This window comes from Mytilus californianus, unplaced genomic scaffold (genome assembly GCF_021869535.1).
Source record: "Mytilus californianus isolate M0D057914Y unplaced genomic scaffold, xbMytCali1.0.p SCAF_8, whole genome shotgun sequence".
NCBI lineage: Eukaryota > Metazoa > Mollusca > Bivalvia > Mytilida > Mytilidae > Mytilus > Mytilus californianus.
The window spans coordinates 98,647,379-98,675,374 of record NW_026262734.1 but is presented as its reverse complement, the minus strand read 5'-3'; the positions used below and the strand labels follow the sequence as shown (position 1 = coordinate 98,675,374).

General features: G+C 32.6%; 1 protein-coding gene across 1 annotated transcript; it reads right to left on the bottom strand.

Annotated features, from left to right (window-relative positions):
• Positions 1–228: 228 nt before the first annotated feature.
• On the bottom strand, positions 229–27,966 carry LOC127711359 (solute carrier family 28 member 3-like). Its single transcript, XM_052217390.1, has 11 exons — positions 27,185–27,966; positions 23,982–24,449; positions 15,966–16,107; positions 15,231–15,425; positions 14,454–14,615; positions 9,284–9,409; positions 7,127–7,257; positions 5,529–5,697; positions 2,646–2,804; positions 1,935–2,115; positions 229–956 (listed from the first exon to the last, which is right to left on the bottom strand). Exons 2-11 carry the CDS (start codon positions 24,398–24,400, stop codon positions 811–813), a joined length of 1,830 nt encoding a protein of 609 aa, XP_052073350.1. The 5' UTR covers positions 24,401–24,449; positions 27,185–27,966; the 3' UTR covers positions 229–810.
• Positions 27,967–27,996: the final 30 nt, after the last annotated feature.

Below are 27,996 nucleotides of genomic sequence, written 5' to 3'. Positions count from 1 at the left end.
AAATAAACTGACAACGCCATGCCTAAAAAAAAGAAAAAAAGAAAAACAGACAAACAACAGTACACAAAAAAATAACATAGAAAACCAAAGAAAACCTAAGACTGATATACACGAACCCTGTCAAAAACTGGCACGTGATATCAGATGACCTGGAAGGGTGAGCAGATAAGTACAAACCCATTGAAAAGTCTTATTCGGTAGGTCACATTTGGTGAAAAGGAAACGATATTCAGTGTTATTTTTAAAGTTTTAATCAACTAATTGAAGTTCTTTGTATATTAAGTTCCTCATGCAACAGCTGGAATGTCAACGTATAATAGCGATTTCTGCTTCAATGAAATTTGTAAACACTCGACCAGCAATTTTTACACCTCCGAATTAAAAATCAGTCAAGTGCTGAAATTGGTCAAGTATGGTGTAATCAGAGTGGTCGTGACTTCTATTTTTCGCTAGATGACACAACGCTGTTTACACAAATGCTGTCTAAATCCGCCAAGGGTGAAGAGGGGAGGATCTGATTGTAACCCTTGGCTAGCGATTTTAGTAAAAGTAAATACCTTTTTGCTCATTGTTTAAGAATGTACGGTGATTTGGGTTTGTCCACATTCTACGGTTTTGTTATAGTTGTGCATTGGATATAACACCACATATCCGAAATTTTATATATAACATCTAGCAAGACTTGTTGCTGTTGTATAGAATTCACTTGCGAGATTAAGTGGCCAATGATGAGCATAGCACATGTATCAACAATAAATCTATAATAAAGTTGTATAAAATGTTAATAATGTTAAAAAAAATGTGAACCCCTTAACCTGAACCTCCAGGGGTATTCGTCTGATTTGTTATAAATAATGAGGAATTTAATGACGTCAAATTGAATAACGATGAATTCGATGTGGTGTTGAAATCTGTAGAATTACTGAAGACCGGAAGAGGCTCTGTGTAAAGCATGCCTGAAAAAGATTGAATTGAGTTATTTAATTATGTAGTTCTAGTCAGGCTTTGATTTCTACAAATCTAAAAAAAATAATGGGTGTACTAAGAATTCTCATAATTTAGTGGGTGTCGTTAGTTCATATCTCATGATCTGTCATATTAATTTTTCGTTAATTGCTGTTTTATAAATTAGGCCGTAAGTTTTCTCAATTGAATTGTTTCATAGATATCATGTGGGGGTCTATTATAGCAGATTCATTGTTGAAGCCCGTACGATTGCCTATATTTGCTTACATCCATTTCTTTTGAACTTTTGTGGCTATTTGTATCACTTGCAATCATACTACATCTTATTTTTCTATGTATATACTACTAGTATATTTATACAAGTGCATAAGGTAGTCGGATTTGCTGCATATAACATACTTTTGAATAAAATAAGTTTGTTGTATAAACTTTATTTGACCTCTGCAAGTATTTTTTTTGTCTTTTAATTACGGTGTTGTTGTCCCATTGATGTATATACAACATTTCCATGTATTGATATCTGTTTGTGGTATCCTGTGTTGTTTTTAATGGGAGGTGTCCGTTGTTATTCTGTGGTTAACATGTTGTAATGTACTATTATAATATTTATTTATGTAATTCTCTGTATTGAGTGTTCTTGTGTTTTTTGTACTGTATTCCTGTCACGTAGTGTTGTCATTTTAGTGATATTTTTAGCATTGTCATATGAGCGGGCGGTTTGGCTAGCCAAAAAATTAGGTTCAACCAACCATTTTGTCTTCAAATGTCATGCAACAAGTCAGAAATATGGCAGTTGTCATCAAATATTCCGTTTCTATGTATGTTGTCGTTTGGTTTTGTTGATTTCAGTGTTTCTGTTGTTAACCTTGAGTTGTTTTCTCTTAATCGATTTATGACTTTTGAACAGCGGTATGCTACTGTTTTTCTTTATTCAATATCGAAAAAGTATTATAACACCATATCTTTACCTGCAATGCAAGCAGTCATGAAGCATGCAATATTTCCACAAACAAATGCTCTGAACACTCCTCTAGCGTAATCTCTTCGTCTTCTGGGTTCAGCTGCAATCAATGCTCCCAGATTTATCCCCATAGCTGCTATACTTCCAAACCCACATAATATGTATGTTGAGATAACTGCAGAGCGACCCTAAAATACGAAAATAATGACACAGTTTACCAAAAGGTTTCTGTAAAATGTACACAAAACAACAATGACGGATTTTGTTTTTCTTTTCTAAAAAACTGGTTGTGGTCAACCTGCTTTTAAGCAATATTTTGTTCAGTTTTTTTGAAATAACTTAAAAGTAGGTCGGCATTATAGGGATAGAAAATATTCTAGGGGATTATTGTCTCACAAACATCAGCTCCGTCGAAGTTGAACAGCATTGGATGTGAAAACGCGTCAAAAAGTATAATAAACAAGTTCAAAACGTACCAAATATGGTCATTTTGTAAAAAAAAATATATAAGTATACGCTAATTAAAAGATTATGAGCAATGAGGCTAAAAACGATGCATAATACAGGAAGCCTAATCACATGAAGCTAGGAAATAAATTTCGCAAAGCTCTTTCAAGTATGTGTAGTTCCATAGAAAAATTTCATTGGAAAAACAGACAGGCGGACAGACATAAAATATACACTCTCCATTTCGAGCAAGTTATAAATCAAATCTTACCTCAATTTTGTTTTCTTTCATTAGATTTCCTAGGTCAATATACGCTAAAAATTCATTGAGTACAATTTTCTTTCCAATCAAAGTGGCTACAACTCGGCAATCTGTCCATGGTATTCCCATAATGACAGCTAATGGCATGAAAATGTATGAACAGAGCCACTGAAACAGAACAAGGTTGTTAAACGTGCATTGAATTTCTATAACTACAAATAAAATGACGGAAAAAAGTCAATGGGACATTATTCCAACAACACAAGTTAAATCAAAAGTAGCCTCAGATCTAGTCGAAACAGGCTCATGTTTATGCCCTTTAATTTGACAAAATATGGTTGAATTGGTTGAATTAAACAGACTGTAACGTGTAACCGGGCGGGGACGTTTTAATATTTTTATCACCGGGTTCGTACCAGTTTCCTGGGATTTGAAGAGCAATGCAAAATTTTCAAAGTCAAAAAGGTTTACTCTATACAACTAAATATAAAACAAATACTACATAAAATGAATTTCAACACCTATCAACCTAACCCGAACCTGGTAAATTAAAACTGTTTAAACCCCTTTCAGTCTGATATTTGTTTAAACCAAACGTTTGGAACTATAGGCTGAAACCTAAATGTATGGAACTGGGTTGAAACCTAAAGGACAGGAACTGGGCTAAAACCTAAATGTATGGAACCTATTATAAAAGTAATGTATGAACAAATTTAAACTATGTTAACTTTCATATGAAACTTTATTAAACAAACATGTCTATAACTGTAGGAACAACAGGGTAGCACTAAGGCATGATATATCAGCAAACATTCACTGCAATAGTGAAACGCAAAACTATAGCACCAGCCCTGTTTGGACAATTTGTACCGAACCAACTGTCTCAGCCTTTCTATATCAAGTCAGCTAGTTTCAAACACTTCACTTCTTTAACTAGTCCGGCTGCTTGCTATAAACCATCCACTCTCCTACCCTTCTGCTCTGCTTTGGTCTATGACTTCGGTACAAACGATCGAACGATGGAAGTTTTTTAACGACCTTGATTGGCTATACAGCCCATGCACGGTTTGCCTTGGCTTGCGCCTTTTTGGGCATTTAAATAATTTAAGTTTTACCATATGGTAATTGATATAATTTAGAATGACAAAAAAGAGGGAAAACTATTATAAATAAAAAGTAAAAATGAGTAAAAATTTGAATAATTTTGATAGAATAATTAAATAAATAAATAAATTAATAAATAATTAAATAAATTAATTGATGAATAAAAATAAATAAAATAAAAGAAAATAAAAATATTTTTTTATAGTAAACCAAAGAGAAATAAAAAATAAAAAATATATACGCAAAAATAAATAATTAAAGAAGAGAGCCACCAAAGTAGGAACAGGAGGAAAGCTAGGCCACGCAAACAGCAGCGAGCGGCAACAACGTAGTCCTGGTACACCAGCAGCCAAGTAAACAGTGGACAAATTTGATATGCCAAACGACGATGGAAGTTTTTAACGACCTTGACTGGCTATACAGCCCTTTCACGGTCGGATACAAACTCAAATATATTTAAATATATTTTATTGTCAATTAAAGACGCCCATTACAGGCAGAATAATCAAGTTAATTTGGTACAAATGATTGCAATGATTACAATGATTACAATGATTTGAATACAATTAAATCTATGAATACAATGAAGAGAAAAGAAAAGGCACACAATAATGTTTATTTATAATTTGTTTATTAATTTGGATATGTCAAATGAATAACTACCCAGTATTTATACTACAAAAGAGGGACGAAAGATACCAAAGGGGCAGTCAAACTCATAGATTGAAAATAAACTGATAACGCCATGGCTAAAAATAAAAAGACAAACAGACAAATAATAGTACAGAAGACACAACATAGAAAACTAAAGACTAAGCAACACGAACCCCACCAAAAACTGGGGGTGATCTCAGGTGCTCCGGAAGGGTAAGCAGATCCTGCTCCACATGTGGCACCCGTCGTGTTGCTTATGTTATTACAAATTCGGTAAATAGTCTAATTCGGTAGGTCACATTCGTGAAAAGGGAAGGGTATTGTAGTTACGACACAAGGAACATATCCGATATCATCTGTAAAACAGTTATTCCATAACGATCAACCAACTCGTGATGGCGTCCGTAAAATATACGAAGGGATGATTTCAACTTCACCATTTGGAACTCTTGGTTTAATAGCTACACACGCGGACCTCGAAGAAAGCACCCTATCAACAACTGTTCAGGTAAAGCGTCTTATAGCAAACAAGGATAAACGGATGATTTTCGATGCCGTTTTCAATGATAAAAAGATCAAATGGGAAAATTCATAGAGAAATCAGAAAATATAAAAGTATAGAAATATTATTACACATTCATAAACTGTAAATTCGTAGCAAGACTAACCATTGCTAACACTCCTCTCATTATACTTTAATTTATTAAGCTTGATATAAATATCTGTTTGAATTAAAAACTGAAGTCTATATTAAAAGAACTGAGTCAATTATGTCAATTATACTAATTATATAAAGCACTAAGAATTACATATAATAAGGAGTAGACTGTTGGTCTCGTCGAATATCAACTTTTTTTCATCAAAAGTCTACAAAACCAAACGTTTACCTCATAAAACGGACAGTCAATGTAAAATGTCAACGACAGTTTCTTTTTAAATCTTATTTCTTTAGGCTGTTACCATTTAGAATCGATACAGTGTTCAATAAGAAGTTATAAATTGGTTATTTGAACATATTGGTATCTTCATAGATTTATCAGTTTGTTCTTAATAAACCTCGTGTTCCTTAACAAATGAATGTTTGTTTAATTTCAAGTATAAGTGAAGAAATAAGGTATTTACTAATATAAATACCTCAAAATTGACTTCCGGGTGACCAACTCTATCACCATAAAATGAAATAATGGCGTCAACAAACGATAGAATGGCAAGGAATGCTATCAGGTTAACAACTACATAAGCTATAAGTTTGACGGTTGATGTCGCTCCTGCAGATGCTGCTTCCATTAGATTTGATTCTTTTCTAAAAAAATATATAATGCATAACTAATTGAAAGATGTCAGATATAATGTACTCTGAGGGCATAGAGATCGTTACTTTTATTAACGAATGTGATAAATCTAACATGTAAACATGTATATGCTCTTTTACAATGTTTACTGAGTAAACGGAGAGCATGATTCTTATTTGAAAATCACATTGTCTTCTCCCGGACTCGAACCTGGGATACCTGTATTTGAAGGCAGCGTTCTAACCAACTGAGCTAAAGAAGTACTTCCTTATGTCAATTGCTAACGACTGGCTAATTATCTACTTTTAATTGAAAGTAATTACTTTGCAACTGTTCAACTTATAGAAACCATTATTCATAGTTCACACATATAGTTGTTGTATCCTTTGCATTACTTTTCAGGAACAAGCAAAGTGTTTCAATAAACCCTGACATTAAACTAATGAAGCTATATATGATAGAATATGATTTAAAAAGCAACTAGACACAAAGCATCAGAAAAATGGTCACCTAGAATTCGCCATTTTGGCAATAAAACGACTACTAATGTTGAGGTTAGTTTAGTAGTACAGGATGTATAGATACACATTCCCGTTCAGTCGTATTATGGAAGTAAAAATCCGATTGGGAAAGGGCCGTGCTAAAGAACCATTGCAACAACTCTCTGATGGGTCCATATTTGACGTGCATACACATATTGCAAGGTAAACTATTTACCCCTATCTAACAAACTCCTTTTCCAAAGTATTCAACAGTTAATCTTAATTATAATCTTAACCATGATCTCGATCGAAATACTATGCTGAAGATAGTAATAAGGTTTGTTCATTTGTTCTAGTCTTAAATGCATTGTGTTTTTTTTATATAAATTAGGCCGTTGGTTTTCTCAGTTGAATTGATTCATATTTTTCATATCAGAGCCTTTCATTGACGACTATACGGTATGTTTTTTTCTCATTTTTGAAGGCCGTACCAATGCTTATAATTGCTTACATCCACTTCATTTGAACCTTTGGATAGTTGTCTCAATGGCAATCATACCACATCTCCTTATTTTTGTACCGAATCCCATTCCTTCCTTAAACTATTATTCTAAAGTGTGGTGAGAAATTACCATCAATAACGGTGTACCATCAGAGGAAAAAAATAGTACAGAGAGACCTGTTCTGTGAACTTCGACCTTAGGATCAGGATCAGGATCAGACATATTAAAATTTGCCATCGGAGGTAAGGCCACCTATCAATCAATCAATCAATCAATCAATCAATCAATTAATATATAAGACAATGATTTCATACAATCATCTTTTATCCTATCCCCTATTCCATGTGTCCCCTTTTCATACATGTAACTATAACACGAGAGACACTCTATACAAACAAGATAATTATTGGTGAGTTATGTTATACTAATTAAGATTGACATATACTTATACTTACCCTACGTTAATGTTTATATTGTCCATACTAAATCCATCTACCTTCTTTTTCTCTGGCCATCCAAGTTTAGAAACCGCTAATGCCGCCGGAGCTGACATAAACGATGCTGCTATTAAGTGATTGGCAGGAACCTGTAATGTTAATAATTCATAACATTAAAATGTTCAGTACGGTTAAAAAATAGGACACATTCAGTCTAATTCATTAGTGCTGGTTTTCAAAATTCAAATCATAACGAAAACCAGCAACTAATATATTCTAACTTTCTTTTTCTTATTTTCTTTAATTTTCTTTCTTTCTTTTTACATTGATGAGAATGGTACACGTTCGTGTCACTTATTTAACAATTATTTCAATTAATTTATATATTATATTATTTTATATGACTAAAAGCTATTGGTAATATGCATCAATGAGACAGCAACAGAACGACACAAGATTCACAAAGTTGTGAACATGAATTTTAGTTACGATTGACGGTTTCTATAATTTGTGCTTTTTATTTGTGAATATTGTGATATTCTTAACATTATTATAAAATAATCGTTTTGTAAGGTACGAGATCTTACCAGCCTAAAACTATCGCGAATTTTAGAGGGACCAGAGATAGGGAAGTTTTAGATACATATTTTTCATTACATGTAGTTGTTATTGGCTTTGAACTAGCTGTCAGTCACTTCGCGAACTCTCGTATCTGTACTTTATGTCTTTATTGTTGTTGGGGGATAAATAAATCCCCTGCCAGGCCCTGTCTGTGTTTTTGTAAGTTGCCTTTTCTGATTTGTATCGATCTGATGAGTTCAGCCCTTTTCAACTGATTTATTTATAGTTTGTTCTTATGTTGTACTTTTACATGTACACCAGGTCCTAGGTTAGGGTTTGATGCCAGCAAACATTTTTAATCCCATCACATTCTGAATATTCCTATCCAAAGTTAGGAGCGTGTAATTCAGTGCTTGCAGTGTGTTGCTGTATATCATATTTCTTTTTCGTTCATTATTTTTTGTATTAATCAGGCTGTTAGTTTTTGACGTTTGCACTGTTTTACATTTGTCATTTGGGGGTCTTTTATGTAGATTTCTATGCGGTATTGGTTTTGCTCATTGTTATTTTTTTTTCTCCTTTCCTTTACCAAGTTTAATCTGTGGAATAAATCTATTAAAAAAAAATTGAAGTCAAGTAGCAATAAATACAAGCTAAATTCTGGGGCTAATTTAACACGTACAATAAAACACCAAAAGCAGTAAACATGTTATAGTCAGTATGTATCTCACCTGCCAATCATTTGTCTATTCAAATGTCCATCATTACAATAAATATAGCCGATGAACTTTACAAGGGATAGCAGGTGTATGTCCCTAGTCAGATAATGTCAACACGAAACTTTATTGTTTTTACACTTCAAATAGATGGAGAATGTGTCCATGATATGTGTTTTGTGGTAATAAGCATTGTGTATAAGTTTTATAACATTTGGTTGAGGCAAACTAAAGTTAGAGAAAGGAAACTATTTTTGGGACTACATACGCAAGGAGTACAGACGACATAGAAAATATGGAGATGTGGCATGACTACCAATGAGACAACTATTCATCAGAGTCCAAAGTGTATGGATGATAATTTCTATCAATTTGGTTTATTTTTGTATATAATTATGCGTTGATGTGTAAAACGTTTGCTGGTTTTAGTCATATCTGTATCGATTCTGCAAGTAACCAATTTCTAATATAAAAAATAGTCTGGCCTGGAAAGAGCTAAAAACAACAAAAAAAATTGACCAAGTCTAATAAAGAATATTCTGCAATACAAAATGCAGGAATTAATTTTGACTAAAGTGAAAATAAAACATCAACGAATAATAAAAAAAAAAAGTTTGGTTTAGCTCATTGTTAAAGGCCTCACTGTGACTATGTGATTAAGAACCACAATAAAAGCGCTGTTCCTTTGCTTTTTTTTGTGTTTTTTGCTGTGCATGTACTGATTTTGTGTCATTGATTGGTACCCCAGATCATTTGTTTTTCTATCAAAAAATGCCGTGATTGCAATGAGACAACTCTCCACCATAGTTCAAGTGAAGTGGATACATGGAAAAAAACCATTCTTGACATGTTCAATCAAACAAGAGTTCGATTTTTTTACTAACCAATAAATAAGTACCCCAAATTCTATATAAGCTCCTATAACTGTTCCAGCAACTGTAGCAAAGCCACCAGTCATGATAGCGTTTAACTCTGACCTTGACACATCATTGATAAACGGTTTCAGTGCTATACTCGATTCCACCTACAAATAATATGAAACACATGCTATTTAAAAATACCAAATTAACTGAATTCGTGAAAAGAATATCCTGTACCTGTTATGTTATCATTTCTTGTTTTGTTTTACCCTCGCAAAGGTGACTTAAGTAATACAAGAAAAAAGTTTTTTTTTAATATAGAATCCAGTGTTTGTAACCCGGATTTGTTTTTTTCTCAATCGATTTACGAATTTCGAATGGCGGTATACTACTGTTGCCTTTATTTATCAAATGATCCAGCATCACCATTTGTGATATCTGTACAAAATCTGTACGCAGAGTTCACATCCATAAAATTGAGAATGGAAATGGGGAATGTGTCAAAGAGACAACAACCCGACCATAGAGCAGACAACAGCCGAAGGCCACCAATGGGTCTTCAATGCAGCGAGAAACTCCCGCACCCGGAGGCGTCCTACAGCTGGTCCCTAAACAAATATGTATACTAGTTCAGTGATAATGGACGTCATACTAAACTCCAAATTATACACAAGAAACTAAAATTAAAAATGATACAAGACTTACAAAGGCCAGAGGCTCCTGACTTGGGACAGGCGCAAAAATGCGGCGGGGTTAAACATGTTTTTGGAGATCTCAACCCTCCCCATATACCTCTAGCCAATGTAGAAAAAACAAACGTACAACAGTACGCACAGTAAAACTCAGTTTAAGAGAAGTCCGAGTCCGATGTCAGAATAGGAAACAAAAGAAAATAAACAAAATGACAATAATACATAAATAACAACAGACTTCTAGCAGTTACTGACACGCCAGCTCCAGACCTCAATTAAACTGATTGAAAGATTATGTCTTCATCATATGAATATCAGGCACAATCCCTCCTGTTAGGGGTTTAGTATTATACCGTCATAAAATATATGAGAAGAACATAACCCGTGTCATGCCAACAACTGGCTTTAGAATAAATATGTTTAATTCCGATGCAAAGACCCTATAAGTGAATCACTATTAAAGCCAAAATATGCAATCTTTAATGACCTGACAACAGTATCGTAACTATATCCCTTCTTAATAAGTCTGTTTAAAGGTTTTGTTAGCTTTTGAGGTGAATACTGACATTTTTGTGCTTTGTAAAGAATATTACAATAAAAGATTGGATGTGAAATACCCGAACGTATAAGATGTCTGCATGTTGAGTTATATTTACGAATGATGTCCTTATACCGATGATAAAATTTAGTAAATGTTTTGACTAGTTTATGATATCGAAAACCCTGGTGTAATAATGTTTCAGTAATATATAAATTTCTCTCGCTAAAATCTAATACGTTGTTACATACACAAGCGAATCGTACAAGTTGAGATATATAAACACCATAAGATGGTGACAAGGGAACGTCACCATCTAAAAATGGATGATTATCGATAGGAATTGAAAAATCATCTCTTTTATCATAAATTTTTGTATTAAGCTTCCTGTTAATGATAAAGATATCAAGATCGAGGAAAGGACAGTGGTCATTGTTAGTATTAGCTTTATTTAAAGTAAGTTCAACAGGATAAATTTCGTTAGTATACATACTGAAGTTGTCATTATTGAGAGCCAATATATCATCCAAATATCTAAAAGTATTGTTAAATTTTTGTATCAGATGTTGTTTCGATGGGTCTTTGCTGATTTTAGTCATAAATTGTAACTCATAACAATACAAAAACAGGTCCGCAATAAGTGGTGCACAGTTAGTCCCCATTGGAATTCCGATAACTTGACGATATACGGAATCTCCAAAGCGAACAAAAATGTTATCAAGTAAAAATTCAAGGGCAGATATAGTATCAAAGCATGTCAATGTATGTACAAATTCATACGCACCATCTAAAAGAGTCGGCACCAAAAGGATATTTAAACGTAAAGGTCGAACACGAATAATTGACAACGTTATGACAAATAATGAAAAATGAAGAAACGACAAACCGTCTACAAAAACTACAGAGAAAACAAAAGACTGAGCAATATGAAGCCTGCTCCACATGTGACACCAGCCATGTCGCACATGTATTAGTACAATAACTGTTATTATTTTGATATTGCAAAGTCCTTGTTCTGCTGTGGCAAACCCCAATAATAATGTTTGATAAAAAAAAAACAAGTTGCTTTCTTTAAAAAAAGAAAAGCAATACATGAACCTAAGACCGCTGACTGCCGGGTCACCAAAAGATTGTTGCTGAATTTGTGTTTGCTTTTGAATTGAATTAATTGACTGTGATTAGAAGAAGTCAGTTGAAAGTGTATATTTACATCTACTATTTGAATATACATTTTAAAGCTAGACCATTTTATTTAGTACTTGGGAATGTACATAATGTTCCCGATGATAACCCTTTTGCAAATCCCAATTTCTACAAACCGAATGACTTACGCAAATTGCACAAACCAATCGCAATATAAATTTATGCACTCAGTTTGCTTTATAATCTGGAAATCTGCATGCATTTATTTTATCTATCATATCTTTATATTTTGCCTCCAGCATGGACCTTCATGTTTTCAACTCGTTATTGAAGCTGTCTGTACTCATGGTAGATGTTAATTGTATAGATAAACTTAAGTCCAATTTCCATTTGCAATGAACCCTGTGACATGCAACTGATTGGGACATCTTATAAAGAGACTTTTTTCGTCTAATAAATTTTAAGGATATCCTGATTTTACTTAAATCAATTCAAATATTCTACAGGGAAACTTGGTTTTGCCGAAGAATATCTTAATTCAGAAATTTTATGAATACCTGTACATACCCTCAAAATAACCAATTTATATAAAAAAATATGAAGATATAAAAAGATACCAGAATTGAAATGATGTTCGCCAGACGCCAGTCTACATAAAGCATCAGTGACACTCGAATGAAAAAAGTTCAAAGGCCAAATAAATTGCAAAGTTAAGGAATCTATTCCTTGGGTAAACAATCCTTAGCTTTTCGAAAAGGTCAAAGTTTATTATAGGACAGTGACTCAAAAAGAAACAAAAGAGAAACAGCTAGAGGTCAGAATACCGTAAGTAATATTGACGGTGCATGAAAGTCACATGTGAATCTCTTACAGCCGTGTCCTAAATTTAGATAAGAAAAACGAAAATGCGAACCGATTGTTTGCGTTTGAAATGTGATCTATAATGGGAATGAATCAAGACGTGTGGGATAGTAGGGCAACACAGTGAATACAATTTTCAAAACCGTACCATAGTACACATATGTAGATGTTATAAGGTTAAACTATTAAAACAAACAAACAAAAATAGAATTGAAATTTTATAATAAACATACGTTCCTGTTAGTAATTGTTTTCCGAAAATTTTTAATATATATACATGTAGTATCAATAAACACAAACGTCAAGTATTTACGGACGGACATTTTATTTATCGAATGAATCTATTTTTAAATTCTACCATTCCACTATATGAATAGATAACTATACAAAATATAAGCAAAGACTTATAAATCTATACTAAAACAGTACAAAAAAATTAACACTATGATAGTACTTAATTAAATTTTGTTATGATTATTGTAAATTATTATTACGTTTTTTTGTGAACTGCAAGGATTTAAAATCTTTGTGAATTGAAAACACACAAGTATTTTTATTCACGATCGTTTAAAATTTAAATATTTAATTAATTTATCTTACTTTCCGTTTAATGGATATATTACAATACAAAAAATTGAATAACAAACACTTATAAAACCTTACTAAAACGGTAGGAAATAATTAACGTAGAAATATAATTATTATTGTTTATCAACATTTGTTTTGTATAATGCTAGGATTTATTCAGATTTAATTATTATGCATGTTTCATTTACAAATGAATATCTAAAAATACCAAAGCAGAGTATCTTGTCATATAAATACTTATTTCTTAATTGCAAATCTGAAAATATTCTGACTTCGATTTAATATTTAGTTTCTACAGAAACATAAATACAGTATATATTTTGTATATATTTCTTATATTTCTATTGAATTAATTAAATGTAATACTTTTGATAATAATATTATCTTTCTGTTTTCCGATCTAATATACACATTTAAACCAGAATGTTCTCTCCTTAGTCTATGATGAAAATACACACGTGGTTAAATCTTCAGACATAATTAGTTTACATGTTATCATGACAATGCACAATACCACGTTATAATTGACCTAGATACACACAGTGTACAGGGGTCGTTTTAAAACAAATATAATTGCGTTGTCATAATACTTGCTTAGAAACTTTCACATCAAAGCGCTTATAAACATTCACATTATTAAAAACACATATGTTTTGTGAAAAGGCAAAAAGGTTCTATAATTAAACGATTTATTGACTGCAACCTAGCCTTATTGTTTACTTTTCAATTTACTTTGATGGTGTAATGTCACGTGGTAGCCTAGCCATAGCGTGACCGTATCAAAGACGTAGATAACTACCTGTTTAAAGATCGAAAACTTTCGAGACGTTCCGAGAATTTTATTCCGACTTCCGGCCGAGAGATATCGAGTGGCCCATAGACACATCCAAAACTCGCCAATATATAATTGTGAACCCCTCAGGGGGTTCACGCAAAAAAGAAATAATTGACACAAGGTAAGGAATGCTTACGATTTTCAGGATATTACATCGAATTTCATTCACTTGTTTGGGAGAAGTTGTTGATAAAAATGCGAACAAATCTGTAAACTACCTTATCACAAATAATACCTCGGTCATTTACTTTATATACATATGTTAATAACTTTAACGGTTCAAGTTTTACTGCACCAGATGCGCATTTCAACAATTAATGCTTCTTCAGTGACGCTCGAGGCCAAAGTATTCGAAAATCCTAAACATATTTTAAACGTCGAAAAGCTTATTAAACCAAAAGGAATCAACAGTTAAAGCCAAATTCTGACACTGAATCAAAGCTACGCAATGGGAGGTAATTCATTCATTCAAGATGATTTCAAAATTTGTATAATGAAATTGCGTATTAGGTAATTCTTCAAAGGTACAATTGATTGAAAGACTGTCGTACCTGTCCAACAAATATATGAGCGGATGTGGCAAACGATTCCATCGGTGTCGTTTTCATGGCAAATCTGAGCACACGTGCTATACCTTTAATTATTACTTGCATGGCACCGAGATAGTACAGGATGTTGACAATTGCGCTGAAAAAGACAACTACAGGCAAAACCTGAAATGAAAATAAAAGTGTTCTAAATTGTATGTCTTTTATTTAGTAAGCATACTGTATTGCCATATTAATGTCTCACTCCGTGTTAAGTTCATGCGATTATTCATATTTTTTTCTTCTTTCTAGTTGGTTATTCAAAACGGATTTACGAGTTTTGAACATTGCTTTAATACAAAGTTTGCCTGTTATTTATGTTATATGATCTTATATGCAAAGGATCATCGATGATCTACTGTATTCCTAATCAATAGCTACAGAAATAAAGTTTTACTGGGTACAACGATACCGCAGTTGGTTGACCATCAGTCCCCGAATGTACGATCCGTCCAATAATCAGTGCTGGAACCTTTTGAAAGATACCCAAATGGAGTATTCAAAAACTGTAATTCGAAAGGGCAGATTATCTTATCGCCTAACGAAAACAACCAAATCCACAACATTATACAAAACACTACACAGAAAACTAAAGAAAAGAGAAACACGAACCCAACAAAAAAAACCGGCATAATTAAAAAATATTTCTTGACAATGCCATAAAATTATTGCAAGACATAAACGATTTAAATTTAAGTTTAAGTGCACTAAAAGCAATGCTTATGTTACGAATGATCTTACTTTAAACACTACAGGGTGGTCTTTCAATCCTTCATCGCCAAAAACAAATCTGGACCCATTGTCTGTGTAGGCAAGGAAGGCTGTCACTTGATCCCCTATAAACTGAAATACTGCATACCCTGTAGGCCACCGTAAGATGATCATACCCAAAACAAACTGAAGAATTATACCCCATATAACGGGTGTCCATTGTACCTGCAATAAATAAAGATGGATATAACATACAACAAAAACAAATTATAGGAAATTACACAAATCAGATCTAGGCCCCTAAACCTCAAGGAATATGAGTTATTCCAGGATCTAATCAATATACAATTGTTGGATCTATAGTATTTCATCTTTCACCGTTCAAGCGATATATTATCAAATTACTAAAATTAAATGCCTGTATATTCAAAATAACGGTCTGACAGCCGACTGTCCAAAATTAGTCGCATGTAATACTTAATCGGTTTTGATTGTTTTCTCTCTTGGTAATGCATCAAATTGAATACAAGCAAAATAAGAAAAGGTAACTGATTTGACATTAGAAAATTCATATGTTACATGTATTATCAGCGTAGCCATGATGTCCTTATTCAAACTTTATATTATTACATGATCTTCCTTCAATTTTGCGGTCAGTGGTCTCCAGATCACACTAGTAATCGCAGTGAGCGCAAAACAACGACTGGACCATTTGGGTTTCAGCAGAAGTAAACAAATCCATGAACCGTTTCTCATCTAACTTACCTTTGACGGAGATCGTGACGTAATGAACACAATAAGAATGAAAAATAGTAGCCCGCCAAAAGGTACCAGTTTTCGTTTATCTTGATACCAGTCGTAACATAGAAATCCAAATATCACAAGAAGAGTGACTGTTGTAATAATTCTGAAGAATAAAAAAATTCTTTTCAACATGGTTATTCTGAAAAGTAAAATGATTCTTTTCAACATGTTCAACTTGGTTATTCTTAAAAATAAAATGATTCTTTTCAACATGGTAATTCTGAAAAATGAAAGGATTCTTAACATGAGCAACCCGACGGAGTCACATGAAGAGCAGGATCTGCTAACCCTTACGAAGCGCCTCAGATCATCCCGATTTTTTTTGTTGCTCAGTCGTTTGTTTCCTATTATATGTTTGGGGCTGTTGTTTGTCTCTTTGTAGTTTACCATGGCGTTTTCAGTTTGTTTTCGACGTATGGATTTGAATATCCCTTTGGTATCTTTTGTATCTCTTTCAAAGAACATACACATTCGATATCTATTTACTGTCGAAACATCCGTCTTCTTATTCGCTTGCGTGGCGTTGTTTGAATGAAAAATTCATGTATATGTAAAATTTGCTATAACCTTTCCGAGATTGCGTTGACTTTTGATGGCATTTTTGGCAGTTCATGAACATGCAAACTACCGACCTAAACTTTGTACAAAAACCGGCCGTCCTGAAAATTAAAACGCACCCTAAAATGTCAGTTTGGAATAAATGCTAACTCGAAAACGACTGTCAATAAAACATGTTATATGGCAGCTCCAACAATACCGGCTGCTTGTATTAAAATTACGACAATACCGATATTTTTGTATTAGATTCTAACAACATGAACAAGACCATTTAACATTTATATTCTTACAAGACCGTTTAGTATTGAGACCTATTTGTAAGTCATGCAACACGTGGAACTGATTCTTGCTTAAATATGTCAAAGCCACACTAACAGAACTTTGGTAAATCAATTTGAAAAATGTTCAAACATGGCTAAAGTTATTATGTAAATTTAGTCAAACTCCTTCACCAGAGCAATATTGATTCAACAAGCAAACTTTTTTTTTGCAATATAAATGAAGACCGCATTTGAATCAGATATTACCACGATAACATGAAAGATGTGTGTAGGTTATAAATACGTATAACATTGAATGGAAATATACATCTCAGGGCTAGTTGTCTCAAACATAAACGAAGCCGTCCAAGTACGTGTATATTAAAATAAGAAGATGTGGTATGATTGCCAATGAGACAACTCTCCACCAGAGACCAAATGACATAGAGGTTAAAAACTATAGGTCGCCGTACGACCATCAACAATGAGCAAAACCCATACTGCATAGTAAGCATGTTTATTCATTAGATCATTTTGCAATTCAATTAAAATAGGAAAGAGAGAATAACTGTCTAATATTGAATTTAAATGATTAAATCTATTGTTTTCATCTATTTTTTTTTCTTTATATAAGGCATCGACCATTCATCGTTTATGTGTATAGAGGTTGGAACGTGCCCCTCACAAAAAAGATTAGTGGTCGCTTTTAAACATGAGTGTTTTTCGTTCATAGTCAAAATATGATCATGTCTAGCTTCATTGATTTCTTTAATAATCTCGTAAAGGTGAATGACTTACCATGACCAATAAGGTCAAGATTTTAAAATATTACTTAAGGGTATACTTTAAAGTATTATCTAATTTTTATCCACCGGCATTTTTCTTTCTTCTACGACTTTATGTAGTTTATCAGGTTGTACGGATATTACGGATATGGAACAAACTTAAAAGGATTTTTCAGAATTTCAATCTTGAATTAATAAAGAGAAAAGCGAAATGCATATTTTTAAAATTTTAGATTATGGTGAATATTTAATACTTTTATTGATAAATATAGGACATTTTTTATTCCTGTTTAAATAAATTGAAAGTGATAATTTTACACTCGTGTATCAACTTTAATGACAATTTAAGAAAATTGCAAATTTTAAATGTATCGTTCAAAAATTAGAATATAGATATACACGAAATAATCGTTATGCAGATTGAAACTGGAAATAATATCAATATATGGCGTATTATGCTACTGCAAACAGTGAATTAGAAAAGTATAAGAAATTCAAACAATGAACACTTTTTTTTTAAATTTTCATACTTACGCTCGCATAAACGGGACTTTTAAATTAAGTGATTTGTGAACTTTTACAATCTTCTTTCCAGCAAAAGTGAAAACTTTTCTAGACTTCTCGGCATGGGAGGCAACCCATATAATTACTATAACACAGTCAAATATCAATAGCATAACGTTGTCATTGTCATACCAAATCGCATAGACCATATACATCACATATAATACCAACGATAAGATTTGTCCTAATAAAGAAAACGTTTTTCGCCTCTTTTTGTCCCACCAATTTGATCGAAGGAACGATGGACGACCGAAAAATGAAAAAGAGTCAACACTTTTTACGGGAGTCAATTCGTACGAGGATCCATTGTCATTCTTTCCACAAGTATTTATTTGTATTCCATTTTCTACATCTGAAAACCGGTCATTTGAATCCCGCACAACATACTTATCCATGGTCATTTTAAACTTTTGGTCATTTTGTCCTTTAAGTTATTCCGATTTAAGATCAACACAATCTAATCATCTATGTCCGACAGTTAAACACCACGTGGTTATTGAAAATGTGTTTGTTTACTTGATACTATCCAGGTCAACATGGTCAGTTTAAAGGGGCACTAGCTACGAGATATATAAAAAATCGAAAATATGATTTTTTTTGTTCAGTCATTAATGAAAGTGAAATAGTGAAATAATTATTCGCTTTTAGCAGCCAGTATCGTTCAATTTTGTCAAAATAAGCAAAGAAACATTGATGATGAATTATTCAATTGCAAGTGAATAATTCGACCTCATTACATCCGTATTCATGTGAACTTAAATATAACCCCTTAGTTAGAGATGGATAACGCATGCATTGTGCGTGTAAAGTTATTTAAAGGAAAAGAATGTCAGTATTGAAAGTGAAACAAAGATAAATCATTTGATTGACTGATTCGAATGATCCACAAAAAATCATTTTTATACAGGTAAAAACGATGATTAGGATATATTTCTAATCTATAAAATTAAATTAAACAGACCTAGAAAAATCCAATTGCACGAGTTGCTTGATCTATTTATATCTATATATATGTTTACATCGCTTATATGGTCATCTGAGGTCAACTCGATAGTTAATTAGATGGCGTCAAGACTAAAATACACACGGAACGAAGCTACATATTATCAATCACATGCTCTGTAAATTGTTTATTTTAGACTTTTAATAGTTTGGATAAATGTTTTACATTGTTATAAATCAAATATGAGAATTTGAGTCAAATCGGTGAACATGAATGTGACAGCTAATGTATACAACGTATTATCTACAACTCTTGCATTTAAATGACCATAGTATACATACATGTATTCAAATAACTTTAACCTAGAAAAATATAGCGAACGTATCATTTGATGTATAATATTTGTATGGTTTTATTTTCATATTTTCTGTCCATGTGGGAATATTGCATGTGTTATATACATGTAACTGCAGTACACAAACAGCTAATTACTCATTACATGTACATGTATTCATGTACGTGTTATTTATCTACTAGTAATTAATGAATACAACATTTACAATTTGTCGTAATATAAGTGGGTAATTTATATAATGATTTAAAAACAACTTAAAGCGACACCAATGTAATTCATACTTTATATTTTGCATTGTGGGGGAAGAAACAGATGTGAATTATACTTTTATATTTCAAAATGTAATCAACGGTTTTTTAAAGCAACAAATTGTAAAATTTTAAGCAGGATTTTCAAATGAACCATTAAAATAACCAACTGCACCAAAAGATGATAGAAAATTAAAGTAAATTTTGCCACGGTTTCATTATGGATCACGTAATCTCATTTGTGGCGTAATGGAATACACTTTATTGAGATATTGGATAAGAATTGAATCTATTTGATGTTGTAAGAAACATGAAATCTTCTAAGTAAATTTTACCACGGTTACAATATAGATCACGTAATCTCATTTATGGCGTACTGGAATAAACTTTTTTAAGATATCAGATAAGAAATTATTCTATTTGATGAAGTAAGAAACATGAAATCGTCTAAGTAAATTTTACCACGGTTTCAATATAGATCACGTAATCTCATTTATGGCGTACTGGAATAAACTTTATTAAGATATCAGATAAATGATTCTATTTGATATTATAAAACATCTAATCATCTATTTTATAAGAAGCATCAAGTTATTATACTAATTCACATTACTGTTGTTTTTACGTAATAAGTTAAACCATAACTTCCTATTTACTGATGTTCAGTTATAAACATTTTTAACATACACGTGCACCCTGTCGATGCTTGTATTTTGGCATTGCACCAGGTCAAGGCTTTTTTCAAACTGCTTAATGAAGGATTTACACTTAAACCGTAAGTAGTGTACTGACTAATATTGAGTGGTAAAACACGATTTATTTTTTGATGTAGCCGATTTTGTTGGTTTTCAAGTTTGAAATGTTTCATATCTTTCGGCAAATTTTAACCAACAAAGACTTCAATCTGTAAAATATTCTTTTTATCCAAACACCATTCCAGACTGGAATTCACTACCTGAAGCGATAGTTATGTCTGAAACCCTGGAATCCAAGGGCATATCCACTCTTACATTTGAAGGATCCACTCCAACTAATTAAACCACCAAAGCCACTGTTCATAATGTATATCAATAGATAATTTTTATTCTCTTGTTAATAGTAATTTTAATTAAGTCCATTTGTACATAGCACACAAGTTCCGGGAAGTTTTACACTCCTACATAGGAGTTAGCTCCCGTATCAGAAAGAAGAAGATCTTTGATATTATAATCTTATATAGCCGACGATACGGTAACGGTTTTTCTCATTGTTGAAGGCCATACAATGACCTATAATTGCCTTTTCGGCAATTTGTACATATTCCTTTTGAAGTTACTGTCTACTATTTTTCTATATCATAGACATGACCTGAAACTCGAAAATATTAGACAATGATGTCACTTCACAGTGGATCATCCATCCGCGTCAATTTATCAATGAAATGCACGCGACTACATCCATACATCAGAACAACTATCACAACGTTTGTACGCGTAAAAGTAGTTTAACTGACTATTTCATTTTATTTCATATTCTCAACCAAAAACATATTTTTAAGACACAATTGCAAATGCGCACAAGAAACTTGTATAACCCCGCCACAGTCTGTATATGCCTGCCCCAAGCCAGGAGCCAATAACTAGGTAGTTGTTGTTGATTGCTGCCTACAATATATGATTTTGGTTATTGTTTTACCGTTAATCAGACCGTTGGTTTTCTAGTCATAATTGTTTTACAATTTGTCATTACGGGATCTTTTACCATACGGGATTTCCTCGTTGTTAAAGTCCGTGCGGACTGAGTTGTCTCTATTGACGATCCCTGTTGTCTCCATAGACTGTCCGAGTTGTCTTTATTATATGTCTTCAAATCAATCAAATTATACATCTGCCACGGTCTGTCTGCTGTCTTATTTATACACTTGTTTAAGGCCTGGGTGTTTTGTTCTCTGGCAAACTAGCTTTCGTATTTAAAGTTGGAGAAGAGTAGCAGTTGGGCTTTAATTGTGGAAAGATGCATGTTCATGTTATTGTCTCGGAATACCCTAAAAATTTTACAAAATATTATGATGTTTTGCGTTGTTTAATGCTCATGAGCAAATAGTCCCTATATGATTTGAAAAGAATTGAGATCAAATGAATTTATTTTTACAATTACTGTCGAAAGAATTTTTAAAGTCTATTTAGAAGGTGTTATGCTCGCTATTTGCAAGATTTCTATTTGACTAGTATCGTAATACATAGTTCCAGCGCAAGGAGTAAAAACCATTAAAAACAAACAGATAAATTCGATATTTAGGTGCCTTCGACCGATGTTCGGTAAAATAATTTTTACTCGAAATCCTGGGTGGAAAACTCTCATGCTCAATATGTATGGAATGTCAACACAATTAAAGATACATTTAGTGTTGCGTAACATCCTTGAAAAACGGCGAGGGACGTTCGCGCTTTTTGATAGGCCATTTGCGCTTTTTTAAATGGACATTTGCGCTTTATCAATAGGACATTTGCGCTTTTTAAAGTAAGACATTTGCGCTTTATCACATACAAGTAGTATATGTTTCTGGGTAAACGTTTGCGTTTTATCAACATAAAAGAGGGACGAAAGATACCAGAGGGACATTCAAACTCATAGATCGAAAACAAACTGACAACGCCAAAAATAAAAAGACAAACAGACAAATAATACTGCAGATGACACAACATAGAAAAATAAAGTCTAAGCAACACGAACCCCACCAAAAACTGGGGGTGATCTCAGGTACTCCGGAAGGGTAAGCAGATCCTGCTCAACATGTGGCACCAGTCGTGTTGCTTATGTTATTACAAATCCGGTAAATAGTCTAATTCGGTAGATCACATTCGTGAAACGGGAAGGGTATTGTAGATACGACAAGGAACATATCCGATATCATCTGTGAAACTGTTATTCCATAACGGTCAACAAACTCGTGATGGCGTCCATTACATATGAGTTATCATGGTAAAAAAGTTTTTAAAATAATTTCATATTAAAAGCACAAAATATTCATATATCTATATATAGCTAAAAGAATCAATCTTTCCCCATCATGCTTATGTCATGTTAGATGAAAACCACAACACTTCAAGAAGGTTGGTGGAAATAAATTCCTTACTCTTTTTAAAAGTCAACAAGTATTCAAGTAGTTTAAAAATCAAATTTCGGTTTTCACAAATTGATCGGTTTGACTCATTGTTAAAGGCCGTACGATGACCTATAGTTGTTAATTTCTGTGTCATTTGGTCTCTTGTTGAGAGTTTTTTCATTAGCAATCATACCACATCTTCTTATTTTTATATTAGATAAACTATGATGGTACAGTTCCTCGAACTAATCGTGCAACAGAATGGACACAAGAAGAATATTATTTTTTTCAATTTTAAATGCACGAATTATAAAGCTACTTGAAGAATTTAGGCCTTATTCCAATATTCCGTCCATAAAAGTTTCGTTTTCTCTATCGTTTACCCCAAAACATATACTATATTTTTGTATTAAATGTCTGGTTTACCCGAATTTTTTTTTTCTGAATATTCGTTTGTTCGGAAGAACTTTCAGAGAATATGTAAATTTTATTAACATTACAGGTAATCTTTCATAGGTAAAAAGCGCAAATGTCCTGTCAATTTTGTTCAGGTGTATCAAAGTTTAAAGCGCAAATGTCCATAGTATTTGGAGCGCGAATGTCCTTTCGAGTTACAGGTAAAAAAAGTTCAAACATCCTGCGCCCTTGAAACAAAATCATATGAAGCAGATGTTATGTCATACCATACAAGACCTAAAATTGTAAGGCATGTTTTACTTAAAAGCAAAATCGAAATATTCCAAATGACAGACCATGCTCCAAGTTTTTATATTAAGTGTGTATGTCACCAAGACAGATCAAAATATTGCTCGTTTCTGCATCAAATTTGTTTATACTCATACTGTGCTATCTTTTGATAGCATGATTGAATTCATTGAATAAGATAGTGTTCAAAGTAAAATACTCCTATTTATGATACATCGTGAGTTTCCTTTAGTCTTTATCTATTTTTTAACACTCATACACTCTTTGTCTAACCTCATTGTTAATACTACATGAGTATGCATAAAATGAGATGCGGGGTTTTGTATAACTAATCAAGACAGCAACTTAATGACAAAGCAAAACTCTCGGTCTGTTCATACCAATATTACTTGCATTCTTTCAGTATACACAAATTGAATATACAATGTAGTAATATTATTATTTTTAAGTCTATAGTGATTACAAAATACTCACGCTCTAACATAGGTACCTTTTGATAACAATAACCGGATTTTGATGATGAGTACTGTTTTTCCTTGAATAACTAGACGTCTTGGTCTTTTCGTAAATATGAAAATCCATACAATTAGGAGGAAAATATCCCATGCAAGCAACCCAGCTCGCTCAGAGCTATACCACACTGCGTAAACCATATAACAGATGTACGCAATAGGAACTAATATTTTTAAGGCTGCCAAGATCAAAGTTTTTGTTTTATTTCTCCACCATGAACTTTTTAACACTGGAGGAGTGTAAAATTGCGAGAACGAGTCTGAATTCATACATGAATTTTTTATCACAGCTTTGTGGGAAGCTGAGAGCTTGTCATCAATCACTAAACTGTCCCCTTTCACATTAGAACTTTTCTGTGTGAGAGGCTGTTGCGAAGCCATGCTGAATTAGATCAGTGCGTAATTGAAATATCACTATTCATTCATTCTTCTGAAAAAAAAAAGAAACGACTGTAACACTGCTGGTGGAAATTTCCTCTCAGATGGTATCACCTGTTCAGTAGTCCGTACTTTTGTGTTGATTTGAAATATCATTGATATGGTCATATGTATTGATTAACTATTTACAAAACTGAATTTTCGAAATACTAAAGCTTTCTACCCCAGAAATATATTACTTAAGCTGTATTTGGAAAAACCTTTCGGAATTTTGGTTCCTCAATGCTCTTCAAATTCTTGATTTATTTGGCCTTATAAATTTTTTGGATTCAAGCGTCACCAATGAGTCTTTTGTAGTTAGACGAAACTTGCGTCTGGTGTACAAAACCTTTGATGACTTTTTTTAATCGTTTCAAAGTTATCAGGAAATCAGAAAATCTTACAGTTCTATCATTGTAAGAAAGTCAAAGGTCACTAGACCAACTTTTCTGGTCACGTGATATCTTAATATTTTAAGATACAGTTACTAGATTGTTTGATCTGTTTCTAGTATTACATGTACTTCTGTATTGCTCTATTTCCAGGAAAAATCAACTTGTAAGATGTTCAATTTAAATGTAAGGGCAAGTACTTGAACATAAATGCATTTAAAAAGTAGTTTACGGAACAAATTTAAAGCGACAATCTACGATCAAATAATAACACAGAAATATTGACAAGTAAATTTGAATAACATTTGTTGTAAATAGTTTCATCGAAAAAATTCCCATAGGTTTAAGGTTGTGTTTTTTTCGATTTCTTTTTCCTTTTTCCATTTTTCCATTTTTTTGTTTTTGTTTTTTGTTGTTGCTTATTTTACTACGAAGCTTTGTTACAGTTATCCAGTAATTTTTATTTCTTTTAGCCTATTTTGCTCTATTCTTTATATTATTTGCCCTTTATTCTGCACTTTTCACCCATTATTCTCTATTCTGTTAACCCCATCCAGGCCCAATAACTCTTAAATCTCAACCTAGGCGGTATCCAAACAACAAGAAAATTAAAATTTAAGGATAAAGACTCCTCATTATACCAATTGCAATTTAGATAGCATAACGTCAATTTTGTGGTTTGTGGCAAAATTTGAATTTCTAGGTATTCGATATTTGATTATGAAATTCTTTTAACAGTTTAACAAGTTTTTATTATTTTTAGTCTTGTTAACTTGGGATCTTTACTATAAGATATATAGGGATGGTGTTCTTATATGAGTGTCAGACCACCAATTCGAAATCCCTATATATTCAACCAAATTTTTCAATTTTCATAGCTCTCTAAATATTTTACTTTAAGTTTAACTTCATGATATATCCTCACTTATACATATATCAACTTTCTACATGTGAATTGTTATCCAATGTTTAAAGTCTCGTAGTGACACATGATGTTCGGTATTAAAAATAGCATGTTGGGCTACTTAAAATTTCATTTGGATACTATGGAGCATAACTACCCTAAAATTGTGTTGTAAGTTCATGCACAAGTAAATTTGGGTTCAAAATATATTTCTCAATCAGAAAAAGTTACATTCGTGTAAATTCATTTGCTAGGTTAGGTAAACAACAACGCCAAACGCATGATTTTTTCAGAGTTGGGCTGCTTTTACATATATTCTTAATTCGAGTGAATGAATTGGTGGTTAGGGCTGATATGCATAAAACTACTTAAGTTAAGATTTGTTCCGAACGGACGGATTGTTCTACATGTCCTACCATTGAATATCTTAACTAAAGTGGTTTAATGCATAATAGTCCTGACTCCTAAAAGTACCACTTATATCTTCATTCCGGTGGCATCAGTGTCATTCTCTACTTAAAACTGAATGTGACATCAGTCAAAAGATACGTGTATATCTGTTAATCAGATTTGTAGGTAAATTGTGTTTTATTAGAACTATACGTTTTAAATTTCTTCGTTTACATTTGATCATTTTCATATTTATTTTGATATCCAAACGTTTTGTCATTAGAGTCAAATATATTTTCATTTGAATAACAAAACCCATACAAAGGCATAGTATTGAAGTCTTTTAGGTCTTATTTACTAACACTGCAGTCGTACTACCACCGGGCATAAATGGCCGTAGCCTATTTTTGGCACAACGTTTTTGATTTTGTTTTGTTTTTATATCTCTAACTATGTAATGTGTTCGACCTTCATACTATTTTGATTTAATCAAGCACACTGATGTTTTAGACATACCATAAGCCCGTCTGGTATACTAATGTGTTAAATGAGGTTTTCCTACAAAATGGTTGATGCTGCTGTATATAAAGCCAGATATACAAATTTTGCTAGGTAAAAATCATCTCTCTATTTCTCAATATCCATATATATACGTACAACTATGTTTACAAACTGTAAATTATGTCCTCAATGGACCCTTAATTGGTTCAATAAAATATTGTTTATACAAAGCCCCTACGTAACGGTAATGACATAGTTTTAAACGTCTGTTCTGTCGATAATGACATAGTTTAAAATGTCTATTCTGTCCATATAATGACATAGTTGTGATCTGATATATTGCCTTTGTTTTTATCCTGAATACAACAATAAGAAAAATGTGATATAATTGGATTTGCCAACTATCCCCCGAAGTTACAATAATCGAAATTTAGGCGTTCTACTAGTATGTACTAAATATGCATGAAATATTTGCCACTGTACTTAATATAACCAGCAAGTGACCATTTAATATAAGTGAGATCTTACTAGTGTAAAAAAAATAGAATAGAATTATCTTACCATGTATTGATTATTCCTTTTGGAGCAAATTTTTCTACCCTTGTATCATGTGCAGTCACTCAATGATCTCGCATGTACATTGGCGGATATTATATACTACATCATACAAACTATAATATCCTGATCCCATCATCATGTCACTTGAATATTCATAAAAATAACTGTCATACTGAGTAATAAGTCCACTCACGAAACAATGGACTTAAATCCAACTCATTACGACATGCGAAAATGAGGTATTGTGTCCTCGAATCTTAAGGCATCCTGTGCTCGAACTTAAAATTGATTTAACTGCGATATAGAAGCTTTATAATATAGATTGTTGTGCCTATTACTACACAAGCTGGCGTCCGTATTTATTGTACTGTTAACTTATCTGTAAAATTTTACACTTACTTATAGGTGATATATGACAAATAAATAGATCTAAGAGATTATTTGTACAACGAGACAAAATTTTAATCCAACTTCTTATCGTAGATTGTCGACAATTTTCTCTTCTAACATATGAACTCTTGGATTTGTCCTATTTCCCATGACATTATGGCGATGTTTTAGTGACCTACAGTCATCACAACGTAGTGGCCACAAAAATTGCGCCTCTGACACGTACTAGTAAGATGAGATATTGGTAACACTTAAACGTAAACATGGTAAAGCTATCCATTTACACATGCATGCACAGTTTCCACAGTTCTTAAGCACAAAATGGCATCTAGATTTTTCACTTTAATGACTAAATTCCATGCAAAAATGCACACATGAATCGATCGATCGCAAAATAAATTTGTTTGTCAAGTGCCTAGTATGTA